This window comes from Hibiscus syriacus, unplaced genomic scaffold (genome assembly GCF_006381635.1).
Source record: "Hibiscus syriacus cultivar Baekdansim isolate YM2019G1 unplaced genomic scaffold, ASM638163v2 tig00111398_pilon, whole genome shotgun sequence".
In the NCBI taxonomy this organism is placed as follows: Eukaryota; Viridiplantae; Streptophyta; class Magnoliopsida; order Malvales; family Malvaceae; genus Hibiscus; species Hibiscus syriacus.
Genome location: NW_024063081.1, coordinates 2,049,541 through 2,071,606, shown reverse-complemented (window position 1 = coordinate 2,071,606; position 22,066 = coordinate 2,049,541). Strand labels below are relative to the sequence as shown.

General features: G+C 35.9%; 2 protein-coding genes across 3 annotated transcripts; both read left to right on the top strand.

The window, feature by feature from the left end:
- The first annotated feature begins 12,457 nt into the window (after positions 1-12,457).
- Positions 12,458-15,742, top strand: LOC120161290. The gene is made up of 2 exons (XM_039171565.1): positions 12,458-12,764; positions 13,320-15,742. The coding sequence occupies exon 2, from the start codon at positions 13,437-13,439 to the stop codon at positions 15,534-15,536; it is 2,100 nt and encodes a 699-aa protein (XP_039027496.1). The 5' UTR covers positions 12,458-12,764; positions 13,320-13,436; the 3' UTR covers positions 15,537-15,742.
- A 921-nt stretch (positions 15,743-16,663) lies between these two features.
- LOC120161171 lies at positions 16,664-19,293 on the top strand. Of its 2 annotated transcripts, none has more exons than XM_039171437.1 (4): positions 16,664-16,737; positions 16,970-17,051; positions 18,278-18,470; positions 18,981-19,293. In XM_039171437.1, exons 2-4 carry the CDS (start codon positions 16,998-17,000, stop codon positions 19,109-19,111), a joined length of 378 nt encoding a protein of 125 aa, XP_039027368.1. In that variant the 5' UTR covers positions 16,664-16,737; positions 16,970-16,997; the 3' UTR covers positions 19,112-19,293. The 2 variants fall into 2 exon arrangements, with proteins under 2 accessions (XP_039027368.1, XP_039027367.1); XM_039171436.1 differs by having other exon boundaries at positions 16,683-16,741; positions 16,948-17,051.
- Positions 19,294-22,066: the final 2,773 nt, after the last annotated feature.

The following is a 22,066-nucleotide window of genomic DNA, read 5'->3' as shown; positions in this document are numbered from 1 at the left end:
GTACACCCCAATAGTGCGAAGACACCGCAAGAAGAAGCCCGACTCGCCTGTCATCCCTCAAGAGTCCACTCCTATCGTTGAAGAGGCCCCCCCTATCATTCCTCGAGAGTCCCCTCCCACCGTTCAAGAGGCCACTGTCATCATTGAAGAGGTCACTCCCACCATTCAAGAGCCCGATTCACATGGCGTCATATGTAGGCTTCTTGAGAAACCCTCTGACGTGCCGGACATGATAGATTCAAGTTGGCTCTCGTATGAGTTACCGGCCAGTACCATACCGGTATCTGAAGAGGAGAGGAAACAACTACCGGACACAATTCTGGATAACACCCTTTGGGCTAAGACCGCAGTTGATTTTTATCTACATGAGCGGAGCCAGGGGTGTTTCACTGACATATGCAAGCTCACCGATGATATCTATTTGTTGCTTGATCGGTCTTGGTGGGGCGTATTATTAGGGGTCGAAGACAATGGCTAGTTCGATGGGGGATAAGTCTTATATTTTTCTTATATTTCAATTTGATTAATTTTTTTTTTTAATTTATGTAAGTCACTAATATATGTCTTTTTTTGTAAAACAGCATATCGATGCGTGGGTGACACGTCTTCTAATAATAAGAAAACTTAAGAAAAATAAAAATATACGATATACAATTATGCCGACGTCTTTTAACGCCGTTCACTTGAAGAATGCACGAGATGAATCATTTGATTTGGGCAATGGACAAGCTAAACTTTATCCTGCATGGTGGGAGGTCGATAAGGTTAGTATTTATTTTAGATTGAGTTTAAAGGTTTTATGAAATAAGTGCGCAAATGAATGAATTATTACTTATGATTGCAGGTGTTTATCCCTGTTTTGGAACGTAAACATTGGATTCTCGTCGAGCTTCAGCTCCCATCCCTTAAGACAATAGTGTATGACAGCATGATAAATTACATATCATTGGCTGATTTAAGAGAGATTATTAAGGGATGGAGCTCTCATTTGGCTAAATTCTTGGATGCGATCAATTATTGGACTCGTTCTGGAAACAAGAAGCCAAAGAAGCTCAATATTACAGTTATTAGAGACGAGACCGAGCCACAACAAACGGGAGGAGCCAGAGGAGATTGTGGTCCTCTCGTATGCTTGGCGTTGGAGCGTTTGACGACGGGAAGCACCAAGTATCTACCTCCCACCGATAGAGATAGAGCTGCAGTAGGCTTGTGGTTTCGGCATTATATGGCTAAATCGATATATACGAGACGCTGCCTACCTGCATCCGCGTTATAAAAATATCCATAAACAATTGGTAAGTTTATAGACTTTTGGTTTGAAAATGTTTGGTTAAGTACCTAGAATAGAATAATTTGCTGTTTGTAGGTTTTAAATGTGTAGAAAGTGTTGTTTGAGCAAATGTTTGGTTTCTGCAGGTTAATCTCAGAAGAGAACTGCGTGAAAATGATGTATGGCTGCAAAAGTTGATTCAATAGTTTAATTGATTGTTTTTTGATTGTTTAATTGATTTGTAAAAGTTGATTCAATAGTAGATGATTGGAAATAAGAATTATTGCTTATTTTTTGATTGTTTAATTGATTTGTAAAAGATGATTTGTAAAAGTTGATTTGTGTAATTGATGCGAACATAATTCTTATTTGTGCTTGTTTAATTGATTGAAATGTAATGGTTGATTTTGTTGATTTCAATCTGCATTATGTTGAAATGAAAATCGCAATGCGAAATGAAAATCGCAACGAGAGAATCGCAATGCGAAATGAAAATCGCAATGCGGAAATGAAAATCGCAACGAGAGAATCGCAATGCGATTTTCATTTCGCATTGCGATTTTCATTTCCGCATTGCGATTCTCTCGTTGCGATTTTCATTTCGCATTGCGATTCTCTCGTTGCGATTTTCATTTCGCATTGCGATTTTCATTTCCGCATTGCGATTCTCTCGTTGCGATTTTCATTTCGCATTGCGATTTTCATTTCGCATTGCGATTTTCATTTCCGCATTGCGATTTTCTTGTTGGGATTTTCATTTCGTATTGCGATTCTCTCGTTGCGATTGTAATATCCGTGTTGCGATAGTCAAATGCATGCCTAATAAGTGATAACAACTGAATAACAAGAGTTGGTTAAGTCAAAATGGTTGGCCTGAGTCATTAATTCAACTGAAAATGTTAAAAGTTCACATATAAAATCCACATAATACAACGTTTGCATTTAAAAATCACCTAAGTTAACAATCCCAAAAGGTGAAGCCAATTGTGATTGGGATTTTAAAGATGATTGCCTTTTGCTTGACACCATATGAGCTTTGGATTTTGATGAGGATCCATATTTTGGTAGAGGAAAAGATGATTTTGATGGCACTGGTGATCCACATGTCAACCTTGGATGACCACTTTCCTTGCACCGACTACATGTCGATCTCTTCTTCTCTTCACCCTTAGACGGTATACGATCGTGACTTTTTGGTCGGCCAGGTAGCCTTCTGTCCATGGCTGGTGGCAAAACTGTTTGTAAGTCATCTGGTATGTCCCACTCAGAAGGATGTGGAATAGGGTAGACAATCTCGGCATAAGTCTGTCGATAAACTTCTGTAGTGTAGCAATCCATAGCGTATGCGCTTGAATCATCTTGGTTTAAATGAAGAGCAACTTTTATAACATGGCCACACGGATAACCAGATGTTTGCCATTTCATACAACTACACGTCTTTGCATTTAGATCGACTAGCCCATTTAAGTTATTATCCAGTACTTGAAACAAAGTGTTTGAACATGGTTCAACTCTCCATGACGTTGACTTCACAACACGTTTCGTTATCTTTTTTTAAGTCCATGGTATAACACGATGTTCCAATGTTCCTGTAAATTTAAATAAACAATACTTAGTAAAATATATAAATATGATAAGTTACGAATTCAAAGAAATAATACCTGCATGGTTTCTTTTCTTGTAGTACCACTGTTGAATAGAGGCTCGAAAAAACTCCATTAACATAGTAATGGGTAATTTCCGGGAATGACGACTTAGAGCGTTGATTGATTCTGCACTATTAGACGTCATGAAACCATATCTTGCTCCAAGTTGATGTACTCTTGACCATCTTTCAAACCCGACATCTTCTAGTGTTTGAGCACACTGAGGTAAAACACGTCTTAAACAATTTATATGCTTATTGAAATCCACTTCCCGATAAGCTTTTACAGCCTTCCAGTATGTCCATTTGTGCTTTTTTATACCAGCAGACCTTGATTTTAGATTTCTATACAAATGAACACCACAAAGTCCATGAAAAGCATCTGGGAAACACCTTCTAACAGCGTTGTCAATTGAGTTTGCCCTATCGGATATGATTGTCAGATTGCTAATAGGACCTATGCAATCCCTAAGATGCCCCATAAACCATGTCCATGAATCAGAGGTTTCAGATTTGCCAACCCCGTAAGCTATTGGCAATATCCCATTGTTAGCATCCATGGCTACTGCTAATAAGTTTACACCAAGGTATCGACCTTTCAAATGTGCTCCGTCAACTATAATAACTGGGCGCATGCAAGTAATAAACGAACGAATCTACAAAATAATATACACAAGAAATATAATCATTTAAATGTGAAATGCATGTAACTAACAAAAATGAGTCAACAAAATTATATTGATTTACTAACCGTAGCACCAATGGCGATAAACAGCAACTCAAAGCGTCCATCTCTATCTGTTTTGATATGAGTTACCGACCCAGGGTTTTTCAGCTTTAAATTGTGACAATAAGCCGGCAGTTGGGCAAACGATGCTTCTGGCGACCCCCTCAACAATTCCAAGGCATAACATTTGGCTCTCCAAGCTTGAGAATATGATATACTAATCTTGAACCGAGCATTCATGTCAGTCATAATTTCATGTCCCCGATATACCCTGCCATTCAAAAACATTAACTCAGCCAGAAAACCACCCAACACCTTTTTTGTTTGCCTGTCTATGGTGAGGAAAAACTTGGGTTCTTGAACATGTATGTTTATCAATAAAAGTCCTAACTTGAAACATTTCGCAATCTTTTATTCTCTTTGCAATCATACGCCACGTACAGTTTTTGTCAATCATACACCTTGTTTCGAAACGATCTTTGCTTGATTTGTTAACTTTTAGTTGATAGCCATCTTCCACACATTTCGTATACAAAGCTATCTTCAAGTCTTCCTTTGTATCAAAACAATCATCTTTCTTGATACGAATAACTTTTGTGTAACAATCAACTGCTTTCTTTACCAACTCTTCTTCCGGTATCTGAAGTAATTCTGGCATATTCCAGTTATACGCCCGTGGCATTTTCTTTTCTTCGGGGACTTTTTCTTCTTCTTTTTCTTCTTCAGGATTATATGAATTACAGAATGGATGTTCAACATGTTCATTCACAGTCGTAACTTCCTCCTCATTATCATCAACAATACATTCTTCGGCAACGGCTGTTTCATCATCAAAATTCGGGTATTGACCAATATCAAAATCATTACACGCAAGGTCTGTTTCTTCTTCTGAAACATCATCAAAATCCGTGTATTGACCAATATCAAAGTCCGGATATTGACCAAGACCAAATTTCGAATACTGACTAGTACTCACAATTTTTTCTGTTGGCTCATCATCGTCTAACTGGTCAATACAAAAACCGGAATTTGGTGCTGAAAGTTGATTGGGATTTGGATTAGAGAAGGGTTGTGGGTTTTGAGAAAAACTTAGTTGATTACTACCCGCTACTGACCCAACAATACTACTTCTAGGTTCAACAACATACAATGTAACATCATCTTGTGAAACACTAATGTAAGCAATGAATCGTTCAACATCTTCATTGTCGGTTAACAAATAAACTTTACCATTTCTCTGATAAGATAGCCTAAATCCACTTAGGGGCTCTAAATTCAATTTATTTGAAACACGTAGCATTATAGTTTCATAAGTTAACTTTTGTAAAGACAATTTTAGTTGAAGATTCATGGGTAAAGGCATATATTGTAAAACACCATGAACATTATCCCATGACCCTCCAAAACACAAATCTATCCAAACATGATCAACATTAGATGATTTCATGGTTGTAAATTAATTTACTAAACAGACGAGCTGCGAAACTAAAACCTGTTGCCGGATTGGGAAGGATGTCGTTGGATATAGGAACGGATGTCGCCGGAGAGAGTGATAGATGGAGATGGAATGAGTTGCGATTTAGGGATTTAGTTTATGATTTGCTGCTGTTGCGTAGTTATATACCCAAAATTTCAGTGTTGTGATTTACAGATTCTCGTTGCGATTTACGGATTATCGTTGCGATTTACAGATTCTCGTTGCGATTTACGGATTATCGTTGCGATTTACGGATACGCGTTGCGATATACAGATACGCATTGCGATTTACGGATACGCGTTGCGATTTACGGATACACGTTGCGATTTACGGATACGCGTTGCGATTTATGTGTTCGCGTTGCGATTTTTATATTCGCGTTGCGATTATGGAAAATCGCAATGCGAATATGAAAATCGCATTGCGATTGTCAAGAATCACGTTGCGATTTTGGAAACTGATTTGCGATTCTGGCGATCGCGTTACGATTTTTATTTCGCGTTGCGATTTTGTTGGTCATTTTGGCAAATCCAAAAAAAATTGGTTAAAATCGTATATTATAAGGCATTTTTGGTCACTGAGACGATTTTCTCATAAATTAATTATGCAGCAGTGAAGGGGAGAGTTAAACGACAAAATAAGGGGTGTTTTGCTTGATCTGGAATTGTCAGGTTGGGTGCATAGGCCGGACCTGGTGAAGCATTCATTCCGGTTGTGATGGATAGGGTTGGAGGGTGAGCACCAATGGTTTACGTTTACGTACGGCCTACGGGGTGAGGTGCGCACTATTTGTGTAACCCACGATCGGAAAGTTTAAAATACAATTTATTAATATAAAATTAAAAAATAACATAAATCAGATGTAATTGGAAAATTTTATTGAGAGTATAATTTTTTAGGTTGGATAATATAGTATTTTAGGTGGAAATTAAAAATATTATATTTTTATATTATTTTTAACTAATATTATTATAAATTTTATAATTTTCAGTTGTAAATTATAAATTAATCACAATGTAAATTTTTCGGTCGTAGCTAAAAATGGCAAAAATGCCAGAATAATGCATGTGGGGAATATTTTTTCCCCAACTAATGCCCTTTGCCTATTATTTCCCCAAATGGGGTGAAATATACAGTGCTTAATGTGGTTCTTTGGAAAGCTCGGCGTCTTTAGGCTGTCGTCGTCTTCAACTTGGATATCCCGGCGTCTTCAGCAGATGTGGAAGCGTGGGAGCTGTGCATGATCTCTCGGCGTCTTCAGTTGGATTCTTCATAGGAACTCTCGGCGTCTTCAGTGCTGTGCATGGGACTGGACGTGAGAATCACGGGTTCTGCAAGGAGAGAGCACGGGTTCTGCAAGGAGAAATCACGGGTCCTGGGTCCTGCAAGGCTGCACATCTGCATGTGGGGGTCCTGCACGTCTGCATGTGGGGGGCATGCAACTGATGGATTTCTCGGCGTCTTCTTTACATTTAGGTAAGGATTTCTCGGCGTCTTTGCATGGAAAGCTGGATAGCTCGGCGTCTTCTTAACAAATAAATATGGATGAGTTACGAATGTGTTTATAAGAGATGCTCGGGCTGAGGCTGAGGCAATTCACAATTACAGAAGCAGTGAGAGCTTGAGAGGGAGATTGATCAGCAGTGAGAGCTTGAGAGGGAGATTGATCACAAAGCATAGCCTGAGGTAATTTAAACTCAAGCCCTATATCTCATTTGATTCTTATTTTAAAGGTTTATGGTTTCATATTGATCTCATAATTTTAGTTTCATAAGTTTATTAATTTTGTGATTATATGTTGTTACACTCTGAAATAATAATTTATATGTTGTTACATAATTTGAAATAAGGTTGGGACCATTTTGGAACATTGTAAAGTTTTAGGGACCATTTTGTAAAATTTAAGGAATTTAAGGAATAAGAGTAAATTATTAAAAGTTGCTATACTATGCTGGAATTTAGTATTAGTATGCTTAATTGGTTAAATTAGAAAGAATTTAAAATTTATGGATTAAATTGCTAACTTTGAAAATGTTGAGAACCAAATAGTAATTAGGGATCGTTTTGCAAAATTTGAGGAATTTAAGAAATTAGAGTAAATTATAAAAAGTTGGTATACTATGCTTGAATTTAGTATTAATATGCTTAATTGGTTAAATTTGAAAGAATTTATAAATTTAGTGATTAAATTGCAAAGTTTGAAAATGTTGAGAAGCAAATAGTAATTAGGGATCATTTTATATTTGATGTTTATTTTTTATTAAAGTAGATAACATGCAATTGATTATTTGAATAAAACAATGTAATAATTGAGTGTAATATTTAATTTTTTTTGTCTAGATTTGTTGAAACATGGCCGAAGAAAATGTTCTTTTGAGGCTAGATGGTCGACACATTTCGAGTAATTTGGGAGAACTGGTAATATGATTGACTTATTTTTTTTATTTGAGAACGGTGTATTAATTCTAATTACAATGACTACTAAATTGCAGGATGACGAACAACGAGTCCTTCGTCCTCGACTTATCAACTGTGAGATGCCAGATCAACGTATTGTTGATAATTTGAAAACAGTGGGTTTTTATGATGTTGCTTTTGTAAGAGAATTTCGGTTGATCCCCGGTTTGATAAGTGCATTAATTGAAAGGTGGAGACCAGAAACTCATACTTTTCATCTTCCATGTGGTGAATGTACGATCACTTTGGAGGATGTGGCTTTACAACTAGGGGTTCCTACAAATGGAATGGCAGTGGTTGGAAATACAGATCTTGACATGTTTGCAATATGTGAGCGTTACCTTGGGAAGGTACCAGACAAAGATGTAGCAAAAGGGTCACGGCTGAGATTATCCTGGTTGGCAAATGAGTTTAAGCTCGATCCACAATGTAGTGAGCGAGACATTATATATGCAACTCGAGCATATATATTACGTTTGATCGGCGGAATCTTGATGCCAGATAAATCTAGTAATCTTGTCCATATACAATATCTTCCGTTTTTGGAGAACTTCTTTATGACCCGTCAATATAGTTGGGGATCAGCAATATTGGCATTCTTGTATCGCGAGATGTGCAAGGCATCATTAATTGTTAATGATGCGTACACGACTGAAATCGGCGGATGCACGATGTTATTACAATCGTGGGCGTGGTACAGAATTCCATGGTTAACACCGATTAGCCGAACTGCAGTTGACTTTCCTCTTGCCGGAAGGTAATTTTATTGATTTAAAATATTTTATCTTTAATTAAATAAAAAATATTTTGTAAATGAAAAATAATTACAAAATTTTATTTTGATTGGTATACAGATGGAGGCATAAAATAGAAAGAACGGGGTTGGCGCACAACAACGTGAAAGAGTTTAGGTTTAAGATTGACATCAAATGCAAAGTTGAGGTATATATAAAATTAATATAGCCTGAAGTTAAATGTGGCATCTCCGGGAATTCAGGTGCCCTCATTGCTTCATAATCAATCTCCTGCATGTGAGGGGTAGGTTCATACGATGTCGAATATTCATCAATATTGATATCAGCTTCATCACCATGGAACATGGCATCATCCTCAGCCAAAAGAGGTTCCTCAGTTTCTTCATCTTCACTGGAATCTTCAAGTATTTCTTCCCAGCGGTTTTCAGCATCATACTCTGCGGCTCCAGATGTTCCACCAACTTCATTTGCGCTTTCCAACATCGCCACAAAGCTGTTCATCGACCTATATGTTGGGTTATCGAAATGACTCTCGAAACCCATTTGAGATGAAGTTTCAACCGCATTTATTGATGACCCAGGCACATTAGATATATTACACAACTCAACAAATAACTCAATAATTGGAATATTTGTTGAGTCATGTAATTCAACCATAGTTATAATATCATCGTCTTCTTCAAGTGGTACTGCAGCATACCTGACCGGATTGGGACATACCATAAATCTGTACCTCAAACCATCAACTTTAGCACGTATTTTTCTTTCTATCCTCTCCTTGATCTCTGCAAATGTGATGTCCCTTTTAAACATCATATTTATAGGTGTTTCAGACTGAAAAATAACTCCGACCTCATTTTCCATCATATGTCCATTGTAATGGACAATCGTGAAAAATTTGTTGCTCATTTCTCTACACGTAAAAATATAGATATTCAGAATAAATTACATTAATAATGTAATGAAAATTAATTATTTACAAAACTATAAATAATAAATATAAATTATGTTAACAATTGTTTTATAAAAATAATACTTAAATACATTATTATTACGGTAAAAATATCAGGATTACATAATGGGAATTTTTTTCCCACTAAATCAAAATAAAAATTCTAATAATTATTATATAAAAATACAACTAAAAATTACACGAAAATTTAAATTAACAATAATACTCAAACTTAAATTTTCTGTATACCTAATCATCAAACTTACATTTTCTAATTTTAAATTATCATTAGTACTCTAAATTACATTACTATGGTCTCGTGAACAAAATTTAAATGTATCATTCTCCTAACATATATGAGCATTCTTTCAACACGAAAAAAACAGAGTTCGCATGGGAAACGAGAAAGAACTTACGTGTTTTTGAACGACGTTAAACCAAAGCTCGAAAAATTACCGAACCAACAAAAATCTCCAATATCACTTCAAGCAGCAGCTTCAATTGAATCTAATGCAAAAAAAAAATCCCTCACTTGCTTCTGTAAGTTACAACAAACTGCATGCAATGAAATACAATACCCACCCCTCTTTTATAACAAGTAATTGAAGACTTCGAGTAAACCAACTTGCTTCAGACGAATCTCACGTTTCAGACGAATCTCACGCTTCGGACACAAAGAAGACAGGCGCATGCAGAACGAATCTCGGAAGAAGAAGACGCCGAGATATCACGACCACCTGCAACCAAATATTCTCCATGTATAGCTTAAGACGCCGGGAAATCAAACGCCCCTGTAACCCTATTAACTAAAGACGCCGAGCACTCCTATTATTATATTCAACTGTTAAATCAACTCTGCATGCATGCAGAGATGAAGACGTTCAGCCCCAGAATGCATGCACGAGCATTCCCATCAGACGACAGGTGAAGACGCCGAGAGATCCACCTTGGCATTCCTTGTAGCATGCAGAAGACGCCGAGATATCCCACAGGCAAATTGCTTGAAGACGCCGAGCATTCCCATAGTTTCATAACCCTAAAGACGCCGAGAAAGCAATCATGGAAAATTAACCCTAAAGACGCCGAGCTTTCCAAAGAACCACATTAAGCACTGTATATTTCACCCCATTTGGGGAAATAATAGGCAAAGGGCATTAGTTGGGGAAAAAATATTCCCCACATGCATTATTCTGGCATTTTTGCCAGCTAAAAATATTACAAATTGTATAACTTTTAAAATTAAATAAGATAATATTTAAAATTAAAATTCATCTTAAATTAACTTTAAATTAAATTTTCGTATAATATAATTACTCATAATCAAAGCATAAATTCATCATGTTGGATTGCAGCACGAGTACATTTTCCCAAGTCTGCCGTGGGAGCCATACACCAATGGTATCATCATGTTGGATTGCCAGAAAGATCTTGAACGGTTGTTTGTTTTTTTGCAGAATCCCGATCATTTCATTGTATCCTTGAATGGGAGGTAAGTGATGACATATGCATGGTTGTGTTGCCTTTGTACCATTACAATTTCATACCTTAAGATTTGCTCTGAGAACATCCTTTCATTTTACTGCCTGCAGGCCATGGGTGGCCACCGAAAAAAAAATTAATGAACGTTCACTGGGCTTTGATGCTTGAATCTCCGGTAAGTCCCATACAGATGACATTGTTTTTGGGGTCAATCCTGTGCAAGTGAATTAATTCTAATTTAATGAGAATAGGTTCAAAGGTGGTCATGATTGCCCCATTAAACCCGAATCTTGCCAGCATTTAGATCTCAATTTCTTTTAACACTTCCAAGCTTTTACACTTTACAGAACAAATTACCCAACAGAAGTGGTGCTGGTTTTAACAGTGAATTGAAGGTTGTTTGTTATGGGACAGAGGAATACAATAAAGCTAAGGAGTTAAGGGACATATATTTGCAGTTTATTGATCATCAACGTGGACTTTTCAAGAGGCTAAGCATTGAAGAGAGAAGTATCTGGTAGTCTTCTCTATAGCGGTCAACTACTACAGGTACAAAATGTTGTGCATATTGATCTATGAGGATTAACCCTGTTATGCAATACTGATGTGTTGTGAAGGAAAGAAAAAATAACATAGTGAATTACCACAGAACAAAGGAAAACATTTTGTTGTATTGCTGTGCTTGGATCACTCGAGTTGTGCACTAAAGATACAATGTTGACACATATTACAAGTCTTGGAACTGAGATACATCTTATTGTTCTGGTTATCTTATCATAAAATAGATTATAAGAGGATTGCGACTATACACCATTTAGGGGTTGATCAACTCACGTATAATCTTTAATATCCATTTATAAAGATAAACATTTGAATATGAATGAAATTTACATTAAAAAAATCTGTTCAAACTGAGTTTCCTACTCTTAACCAACGTCCAACTGTTGAAGTATAGTTTTATATGGATTCAATAGGTTCGTACAATCTCCATCTTGATAAAAAAATTACATTACAAATTCTTTAAACCAGATGAAATAAAATTTAAATCACACAATTCCATCAAACATTATCACACGATGACAATTATAACTCTTTTTTTCCACTTATACGGTTATGCCTTATTCATAATGAAAAAAATAAAAATAAAAATTGAAATGATAGCAAGCTACGTATGAGACAAAGGAATATTATTTTGCTTTACAAAAGAAATGAGTTTACCTTTCGCCCCTTGCAATGGAATTATTTATTACTTTAAATAAACAAACATATATCTGAAAAAAGAAAACTATTTCATATTGCAAAATTGTACAATTTCTACCTACCAAACACCAACCATTTCATCATTACCACACACCTTAATTATATTAATTTCTTTTAATGAAATATATAATTTATTTTCATATGAAAATGTATATAAAATAAATTGTAATTTCCTATTACCACTAATAATCTATATCATAATTAGTATAGCACTTTAATTACATCCTTTTTCTTTTTTTTAAAAAATATTATCGTTACTTTTGTGTGAAAATGTAGATAAAATAAATAGTAATTTCCATTATTGCTAATATTACAATAATTAGTTATGTCTTTTTTTCTTTGATAAAAAGTATAATTTTATATTAAAAATAAACATAAATAATAAATACAGACTGTAATAGCACACACCATTAAATACTATTAACATCGTTTACTTTTCATGAAAATTATCATTTTTATTTTATTAATAATAATATTAATTCTATCCCATCCCATTTTACTAATCGGCGATCGACGGAATCCCTATTCCTCGCCGCCGATTTCAATTACTTGAATCCCTCATTTGTTCCCTTCGCTTAGTTAAGTGAGCTCCCCTACAACACAAATATAGAAAAAAGATTTCTGATTTTTTGTTTCCCGTTTTATCGGTACAGAGATTCAAAAATTAGCTCATAATCTTGATTTTTGCAAGCTGTAAAAGGCACGTGGCGATCTGTGTCTTGCTTCACTTCTCAAATATAGGTGAGTTCATTTTTATTCCCAAGTATCGTTTATGTGGAAATGTTTACTTGTAAACACTTTAAATTTGTAGAAATCCTTGACTATTTAGTAGTTATTATTTGACCTGCTGATCTTGGATCCGTTTGATTTTTTGTCATTTAGCTTTGAAATTACTGTGATCTGGGTTTTCGAGTTCTGCAAATTTAACTCTTTTTTTTTTTTGGTTCGAATGGGTTTCTTTTAATTGTGGAATTGACGGGAAAAGAAAGGAAATTAACCTCCAAGGTTTACATTGTTTTTGGTTCTAAGATAAGTTACTACCCAATAACGCTCCATAATGTTTGTATGTGGTTAATTTTAATAGATTTAGCTTAAAATTTCATCTTTCTCTCGCCTCTATGTGGTTTCTCCGAATGCAAATAGAGCTGAAAGAGTTGCCCTGAATCCACAGATAAGTATTTAGGGTTAATTAAGGATGTTTGAAAGTTTCATGATTTGATGAATTAGTGTTTTACTCGGGGAAACGATGCTTGATTTTGGGAAATATCTAATAGTTGTCCTGTTGAACATATGCAGAAAAGATGAAATGGTTGAATATGTCAATTCAGTCTTTTTTAAGGTTAAGCATGTTGGGAGACATATGACAACATTAATTTCGAGAGTTTGGTTTTGAAGTTTGCCTAAATTTTCTGAATGGACGCCAACAAAGAGGAAGCCCTTAAAGCGAAAGAGACCGCTGAGAAGCGATTTTGTGAAAGAGACTTTGAAGGTGCTAAGACCTATGCCTTAAAGGCTAAATCACTGTATCCTGAATTGGAAGGTATATCGCAGATGGTATCCACATTCGAAGTGTATGTTGCCTCTGAGGCTAAATGTATGGGTGAAACCGATTATTATTCAATTCTTGGGTTGAAGCCTTCAGCAGACAGAGAGGCAGTGAAGAAACAGTACAGAAAGTTAGCTGTGTTACTCCATCCTGATAAGAATAAATGTGTGGGAGCTGATGGGGCATTCAAACTTGTATCCGAGGCTTGGACTTTGCTGTCGAATAGAATCAAGAAAAATTCACATGATATCAAGAGAAACAAACAGATGGCTTCGGGAGTGGTTCAAACTTCAACATATGCTTCTGGGGTAACATGTGTTAATGCTACCTCACAAAGTAGACTTGATACTTTCTGGACTGTATGCACATCATGTAAAGTTCAGTATGAATATCTTCGGAAATATGTGAACAAGAGACTTTCATGTAAGAACTGCCGTGGTACGTTCATTGCTGTTGAAACTGGATCAGCCCCTGTGAACGGTTCTTTCCCGTATTGTCCTTGGTCATATGTGCCAAGTAATGGATATGGGAATCATGGAAATGGGGTCATGTATGTCCCAACAAATGCTACTTTTTTCAGTGGAAATGGGGTTTCAGGTTATCATTCTGGGCATGGGTATGAGTATGTTCCTAACATGTCATTTCAATGGAGCTCGTTCTCTGGAACTTCTACCGGGGTTGTGAGTCATAATGGAGTATCAGCCATTTCCACTGATGCCATTTATCAGAGCAATGGAGAGGCTAGAGTAGCAGGGTCGAAGGTGAAATCTGGTGCCAATGGAAAAGCCTCAAAAAGCTTTGCCGCTCAGTCAACGCAAATTTTTTTTAATGGTTATAATGAATCTTTAGGATCCAAGCCCGGTAACATTGAAAAGAAGAGGAAGGTTATTATTGATTCTGGATATAGAAATGGATTTGAAGACAAAGGATTAGAATCTCCAGAAGCAGGATTAGCAAATGCATATGGGAAAGAGCCTGATCCAAAGCTTTTCAACTCCAGTGAACCCCCAAATAGGCGATGCATATTGACTCCGGCATTTGATGCTCGAAAATTGTTAATTGAGAAGGCGAGGACTGAAATCCGGAGGAAACTGGAAAATATTAAGTTGGCTTCGGAGGCAGCTGCTGCAGCTTCAGTAGGTAAATCAGGAGCTAATGAAGATGGTCAATCACTAGCAGCTGGGAAGGTTCTCAAGAGGACAAATTTAGCTGTTTCTGCTGATCAATCAGCATCAAATAAAGGTGCATCAGTCTCAATTACAGTCCCTGACTCCGACTTCCATGATTTTGACAAATATAGATCGGAGGAATGCTTCAAACCAAAGCAAATATGGGCCCTTTATGATGAAGATGATGGTATGCCTCGTTTGTATTGTTTGATTCGGCAGGTTATCTCCAAAAAACCATTTAAGATTCTCATCAGTTACCTGAACTCCAAAACTGACAATGAATTCGGGTCAGTGAATTGGGTGGATTCTGGGTTTACTAAATCTTGTGGACACTTCAGGGCATGGAATTCTGACATAATAGATCAAGTTAACATTTTCTCTCATCTTCTGAGAGGACAAAGGGCTGGAAGGGGAGGCTGCATTCGCATATTCCCGAAAAGAGGAGATGTTTGGGCTGTTTATCGGAATTGGTCACCTGATTGGAACAGGTCAACTACTACCGATGTGAGGCACCAATATGAGATGGTTGAGGTGCTCGAGGATTACAATGAAGAAGTTGGAGTTTGGGTTACTCCCCTCGTCAAATTGATTGGTTTCAAGACTGTGTATCAGAGAAACACAGACAAGGATGCCGTTAGATGGATCCCGAGGAAAGAGATGTTTCGGTTTTCACACCAGGTTCCAGCTTGGTTACTTGAAGGAGAATCCGGTGATTTGCCAGATCGATGTTGGGATTTAGACCCGGCTGCAACTCCAGATGAACTTCTTCATGGTGCATCAGAAGCCAAAGCTGATTAGTCTGGAATTTGATTTACCATTCTTTCACAACATTTAGATCGACTGTACAAACATTTCACACATGGCATGGTTACTGTTTTCGGCCAATGCAAAACATTAACTCCTGATGGTTTTTGAGGATGTAATATTGCAGAGGAACAGTTTTTACAATCCTGGAAGAAAAGAACACTCTCTTGCTCGTTCCAGCTGATGAATTGGAACCGAGTATGGTTAGTTACGGCAGCAAGAGTTTTGGTTTCAAATGCATTCAAGGAGTCTTATTATGATTCAGGAACTATTATTAATCTACCAACATGATCCTATTATATGATATCATTATGATGATCATCGATTTCATCAAAATTCTCGGTTTCATCGGCGAAGGTTACAATTTCCTTATATGCAACATCTCCGACCTCCTTTTTTAAAGTTCTTTTTTTCCCTTTTATTATTTAATTTTTACTGGTACTAAACTCAAATGAAAACAATCGACTTCAAAATCAAGAACATAATTGGAATGATCCATCAATAGACTATAACAATCGCATTTGATTCAACACTCAAATAAAGTTTATTCGCGATTAATTTTTTTAAAATTTTATTTATTTAATTAAAAGAATTATATTAATCTCTATTTTTTAAAAATAAAAATATCCGAAAATCAAATATAAAAATGTTTGGAAATTAAAACTTCACCATATTTAGTAATTTATTTAAGCATCACCATTATGATTTGATTCAAATTCACAAAATAAACCGTGGACCACCCGTATCCGGAACCCGAACATTTTCGAATCGGTTTCCGTTGACTTATAAATCTGTGTTTGACTTTTGGGATGTCATCAGCACCATCCACCTCTTTTATCTTGGGGGTTAGTGGGCCCTACTGATTACATCATAATCTTCTTTCCTAATCTAGACTAGGATGGAGTGGAATGGAATGGCCCACAACATTTTGTTTCACTTTTGTTAAAATTAAAACATTTTATTTATAAATAATTGAAAAAACAAACATAAAATTTAATCAAAATATTTAGGATAAGTCAGAAAATGATTAAATGTCACCATTTTTTTGATTCATTAGACTGAGATTCTTTTTAATTATCTCTAATTATTATTAGGACAACATTTCATGTATCTTTCTCTCTCTCAAATAATTTCAATCTCAAATGTAGGAAAAAGGAAAATCCAACTCTAAAAATTCTCTCTCTCGCACACAAAGGTACTTTTTTTTGTTCTTTTTATTCTTTAATTGTATAGTGTTTGCTTCCCGAGAAAAATTAAATAAGAAAGAAAAGGAGAGAGAGTTGGGATCTCAACAACTGTCAGTCTAACCTCAAAACCAGTTCTTCTCCAGTTACTTTTTCTTCTCCTCGTTTTTTTTTGGGTTTTAATTTGATTTTCATTTGTATTGGCGGTAAATTTTGATGAGAAATTGGTGGTAAATATACTAGGTAAACTGGGTCGAGATAATAGAAAAAGATGAGCAAAGAACACCCGCCTGAGCCACTCGATTTCTTCATTTGGACCGTTGAGGTATTTCTCTCTCTCTCTCTCTCTTAATTTTCTTTTTGGTCTTATTTATATCTCTTTTGCTGTGAAGTTCAGATCTTGAGTTCTTTTGGGTATGATAGTTTTGTTCTGATACTGGAATGGGAAATTTTGACTGACATTTCTTCACTCAACATTGATCAAATTGTTAAAAAGTATCATGTCAGAAACGAAGGGTGGTTTATGGTTATCACAATTGTTTCCTGTTTTGATTATTGGGTATTGGATTGCCTAAGAAGGTGATCAGCTTTTATTGCCCTTTCCTCATGATCAAATCAAAATCATGCCTTTGATCAAGTGTTTCTTTGTTGTCATTTTGGTATATAGAAATCTAGGCTCTTGGTATGAAGGATATAAAGGAGTAAGAATGGAAATTTTGTTGTTCTAATGGTTAAGATGCAAAGTCAGAGATTGGTTATGCTTCTTAATCATTTGATTAACTTTCTTCACTCATCATTTCGTCTGCAATGATGAACTTTCTCATTAAAAAGTTCTTCGTGTAGGTCAACACGAGGCTGATTTAGTGGATGACTGAAATTTCATATATCTGTGACTATCCAACATAATTACAAGTAAATTCTGTCTCTGGTGTTGATGCCTGCAGAATCGGTATAACAATTTTCTTCTTAACCGGGCATTTGTTGTTTTGGGATTTCTAATAAAGTACCCTCAGTTTTCTACAAGTTTTCAATTAAATGAGTGTAAAGAAGAAATGAAAGAGAGAAAGAAAAAAGAAGAGGAAAAGTTCTTTTCCTGCCTGCAGATTTTTTAGTAAGGTCGGGAACTCGGAGTTGCCACTTTTTTAGTCTACGATGCTGGAAGACTTATTTGAGAAGATGACAGTAAATACCAGTGGGGTGCATCAGATGGTTATTCATTGTTGTTGTGCAACTTTGAGGATAAACATGGAGAAAACAATAAAACACAACTTTTCTCTTCATCTTCATTACCATTCATTTTAGATCGTTGAAATTGATCGTGCTATCTGACCCACCATTGTGAGTACTAACTGATCTGTAAAAGGAACATAGAAATTTGAGTAACAAGGTAAATAAAATACGCTGCAAATGTCTTTCCAAGTTTTGATGTTATCTAGCCAAAAAATCTCGGAGACATTGGGGAAGATTTTGTATTATGTTCTTTTTTTAATGTTTGACATCGAAACATTTTGAATAACATGCTCTTGTACCATGATGCTTTTATTCTGGCAGGATGTTGGGATGTGGTTGGAAGAGATAAATCTTGGTACTTATCGCCAAATTTTCAAAGAAAATGGTGTTAATGGGGAATACTTGGAAGGCATGTCTATGTTTACAACTGAACAGATTCTTCGGTTTATAAGGCGATGCCATATGAAGTGGGGAGACTTCATCATGCTATGCAAGGAACTCAGACGAATAAAAGGTATATGTAAATTTTGCCTCTCAAAATTTGGAAGTTATTTCAATCTTTAAGGTCCCCCCCACCCCAATATTATTCTAATTGTTCATGTGGTAAGAGACATAGTTCTGTTAGCATGCCTTCAATTCTTCTGCAGTTTAAAACATGGGATATTTTCTCTGCTGCATGAGCATCAAGCCATTTCATTGAATCATGAATATTTTACCCACTCTCGTCAAATAAATTCTGGTATCCAAGTTATGTTGCAGCAGTGCCTTTTGCATATGAATTGTTTTAGATCTTCTGATGCCTGTTTACACGAGAGAGGTTGACTATACTGTATATCATGCCACGTCTTTCAAATGGTTTAATGATATTCATTTGCTTCCCAAGAAAACCTTTTTTTTCTTGCTTTCATTCTTCATTAGCTCTTAGCTATTATCCTTTTGTTGTCTGCTCAAACAAGAAGAGGGACTCGTTCTTAGAATTTTCTATGCTTCTTGGTTATTGACATATTTAAATTGCATTCTTCAGTGGCTTGTCTAAAAGGAGAGCAAAAAGTTCGTAGGCCGTGGTGGGTGCCTTCGTGCCTTTCATTAGTCTTTCTCAAGGTTGCAAAGCGCAACAGACAGTCTCGTGTTGTTTCCCTGAAGCTGGAACCCTGATGCAAAATTTGCTTTTATGTACGTATATTTAGTTTTTCTTATTGTTTAGAGCAAAAAGCAGGGGGAAAATACTGAACATTTCAAGTCTAAGTGTGATCAAGGTGTTGCTGATAGTTATTCCTTCAAGAACTCTTTTAAGAATACAAGTTTTTTCATAATATATTTGTTTTATGTTGATTTTATAACTGTTAACATTGACCGCGAATACAACCAACACAATACAATCCAGCTTACTTATTAAAACATGTACCTATAAGTTCATATCCTAACATAAAATCATGCATCACTCATCATTTCTTAACTTACTATATCAAGTAAAAGGTTGGATGAAGATTACCATCAAACCTGATTCTATCTGAGAGCCTCACTTCATATCCATTTTGGGGCAAAGCAAAAGGTACATAAGAATAATAGTATCGATAATATATATATATATATCAGCAAGGCCATGTGTACAGCAGTTATTTAGGGGTGAGATGGCTGCAAGTTGGTTGCTGATGTACCTAATAATGTTCGAATCAAGTGAAATTTAAATAGAGCTGATCCATCAAAACCGACCACCTTCTGAGCAATGATAATGGGCTGAGGTGTTTGATTGAACCATCTGCTGACTGCAGCTGTATTTGCTATCACATCTACCTCTGAAAATTATTCCTTCTGATATGCTGTCTTTTTCCTCATGATAAAAATACACCAATATGCAAGGAAACGTGGCAGTGAATATAATTGGTTTCTTTTAAAAACATAGCTGCATGACCTAGCCATTTATTCCCTCACCAAGCATCCTTCCAAATACTACTTCCCAAATTCATTTGGAATCTTATATCTCACACTTCTCCTCCATTAAACAAACTCTTTGAACTATACCTCCTCATTAACTCATCTTCTTGGATTTGGCTTCACAACATCCGATTCTCACCTAATACCATTTGGAAAAACCCAACAACAAATCCATACATTAATGTGTTTAACAGTAAATGACCATCCCCCATAAATACATCTAATCATCAACCAGTTTGTCATATAACAAAAAGGCTTCTCTTTCTTCTTCTTCTCCTTCTTTTCATATCTAATTTCCTGTAATGGGTAGACAAGGTGGTGATCCTACAGTCGTTAGTTCCTCCATTGCTCTTTTGCAAGAAAGGTTTAGACAGCTGCAGAAGAATAGGGAAAAGAGAGAGGGGAAAGAGCTTCTGAAACTGTTATCCGAATCCGACATGCGATTCGAGCCTAACAGGTCGGCGGCGGAGAATTTACCATATAGGCAACAACCCCATCAGGATTCATCACTCTCTCTTGGACTAAGCTCGCACGGTAGGCGAACCGATTTCAGAGCAATGGCAATCCCGGCATCATCAACAAGCTTATGGCCTCATGAAACTTCAAGCACATCAAACAAGTTTGAGACTTGTGACGTTGATACTTCTCTTCATCTGTAGCCCCGAGATGTGGAAAAAAGACTGTAAATTTTAAGATTCGAAATCCGATCCTTAACCTACTCTCTTTGTTTCCTTTGGTCTGTAATTAAGAAATGAAATAGTAATAGAACTATATATTTACTGATACATTGCTGGTACGTACATCTTCAAAACCCCATAGTATAAAATGTATATAGGCAAGAGTGGATGTTAAATTTGGCAGCAAAATCATAATTTACAAAGTAGCTAAACCATCAGAAATGTGCAAATATATTCAAAGAAGAGAAATCGATATAATCACTGGGAATTAAACTGCAGGTTCTTTTATGGGGGATGTTCTCTTTTACATGATGTTTGGTTGTACTATAATGTCGAGCTTTCTTGTACTTTAGTAGCATAGTTTTGTGGGTTTTTGCTGCTTGTAAAGTTGCTTCATGCGGCTGCATCGTAAAGCATATATGAAAAGATAACGTAAGCACAGAATCGGATGCCGGCAATATTTAATGTTTGCCTTGTTGGTCTGCTTATTGTTTTGTACATTGGAACTGACTATAACACTGTTCCATGGATACTTTTGTGGTATTAAAAGAATCAAGTATTGGTTTTGTTTGTGAAGGAAGCGCTGACCTTCCCCTCCGCTTTTGTATGTTTGCCAATGTTTGTTTCTTGAATATATGTCTTAGAGCATATATAACATTTATGGATGAATGCAAAATTTAAAGATTAAAATCGAACATAGAAAATTACGAAACACAACATCAAATTTATTAAAAAAAATTTATAATTCTCTACTCGTGTAACACGTTTTCTCTATTCTCGTAACACGTTTTATCATATTTTCATTTTTTTATCTTTTCAAGTCTACTTATTATGACGGAAATCGAAAACAATAAAAACAATCTATTGAATGACGACAATACTATTTCATCAGCAGACCTTGCTCAACAAGCCAATTAGGCTTGATGAAAATCTTAAAGTGGGATGCCTGTGATCTGAAACAGTTGCAGATTATTAAATATTTCAGAAATAAATTGAGGGAAGTCGTCCCCAAATTTTTGATTATCTTTAAAATAAAACTATTTGATGTTAAAATGGCAAATGTGAGAAGAAAATGTTCCACATGGAATCGATGTTAATGTGCGTGGTTCGTGTGGTGGTTTATCACTAGGATGGGCTCAAGATATATGGTTTCTTTAAGAAGCTTCGTCTTATCATATCGATGTTAGTGTGTGTGCTTCTTATTTTATATTTTTTAGGGGTTTAATTACTTTCTTAGATTTGAGGGATTTTGGGTATTTGATCGAAAATTCGAATAGCGAGAAGTATCATATTGAGAAGACAAACAACATACTTCAAAACTAGATTCATCAGATGATCATCAGAAGATATTAGATACTAGCACGTCGAAATTTTAAATAGCTTTTTTGTTGTTGATTTTGAGTGAACTTCGTGAAAAATTAATGTTAAGAGAAGAAAGATGAGTGAAATACAAACCTTTTGGTACTGACCTTGTCACAAAATATGATTGGTGACGGGA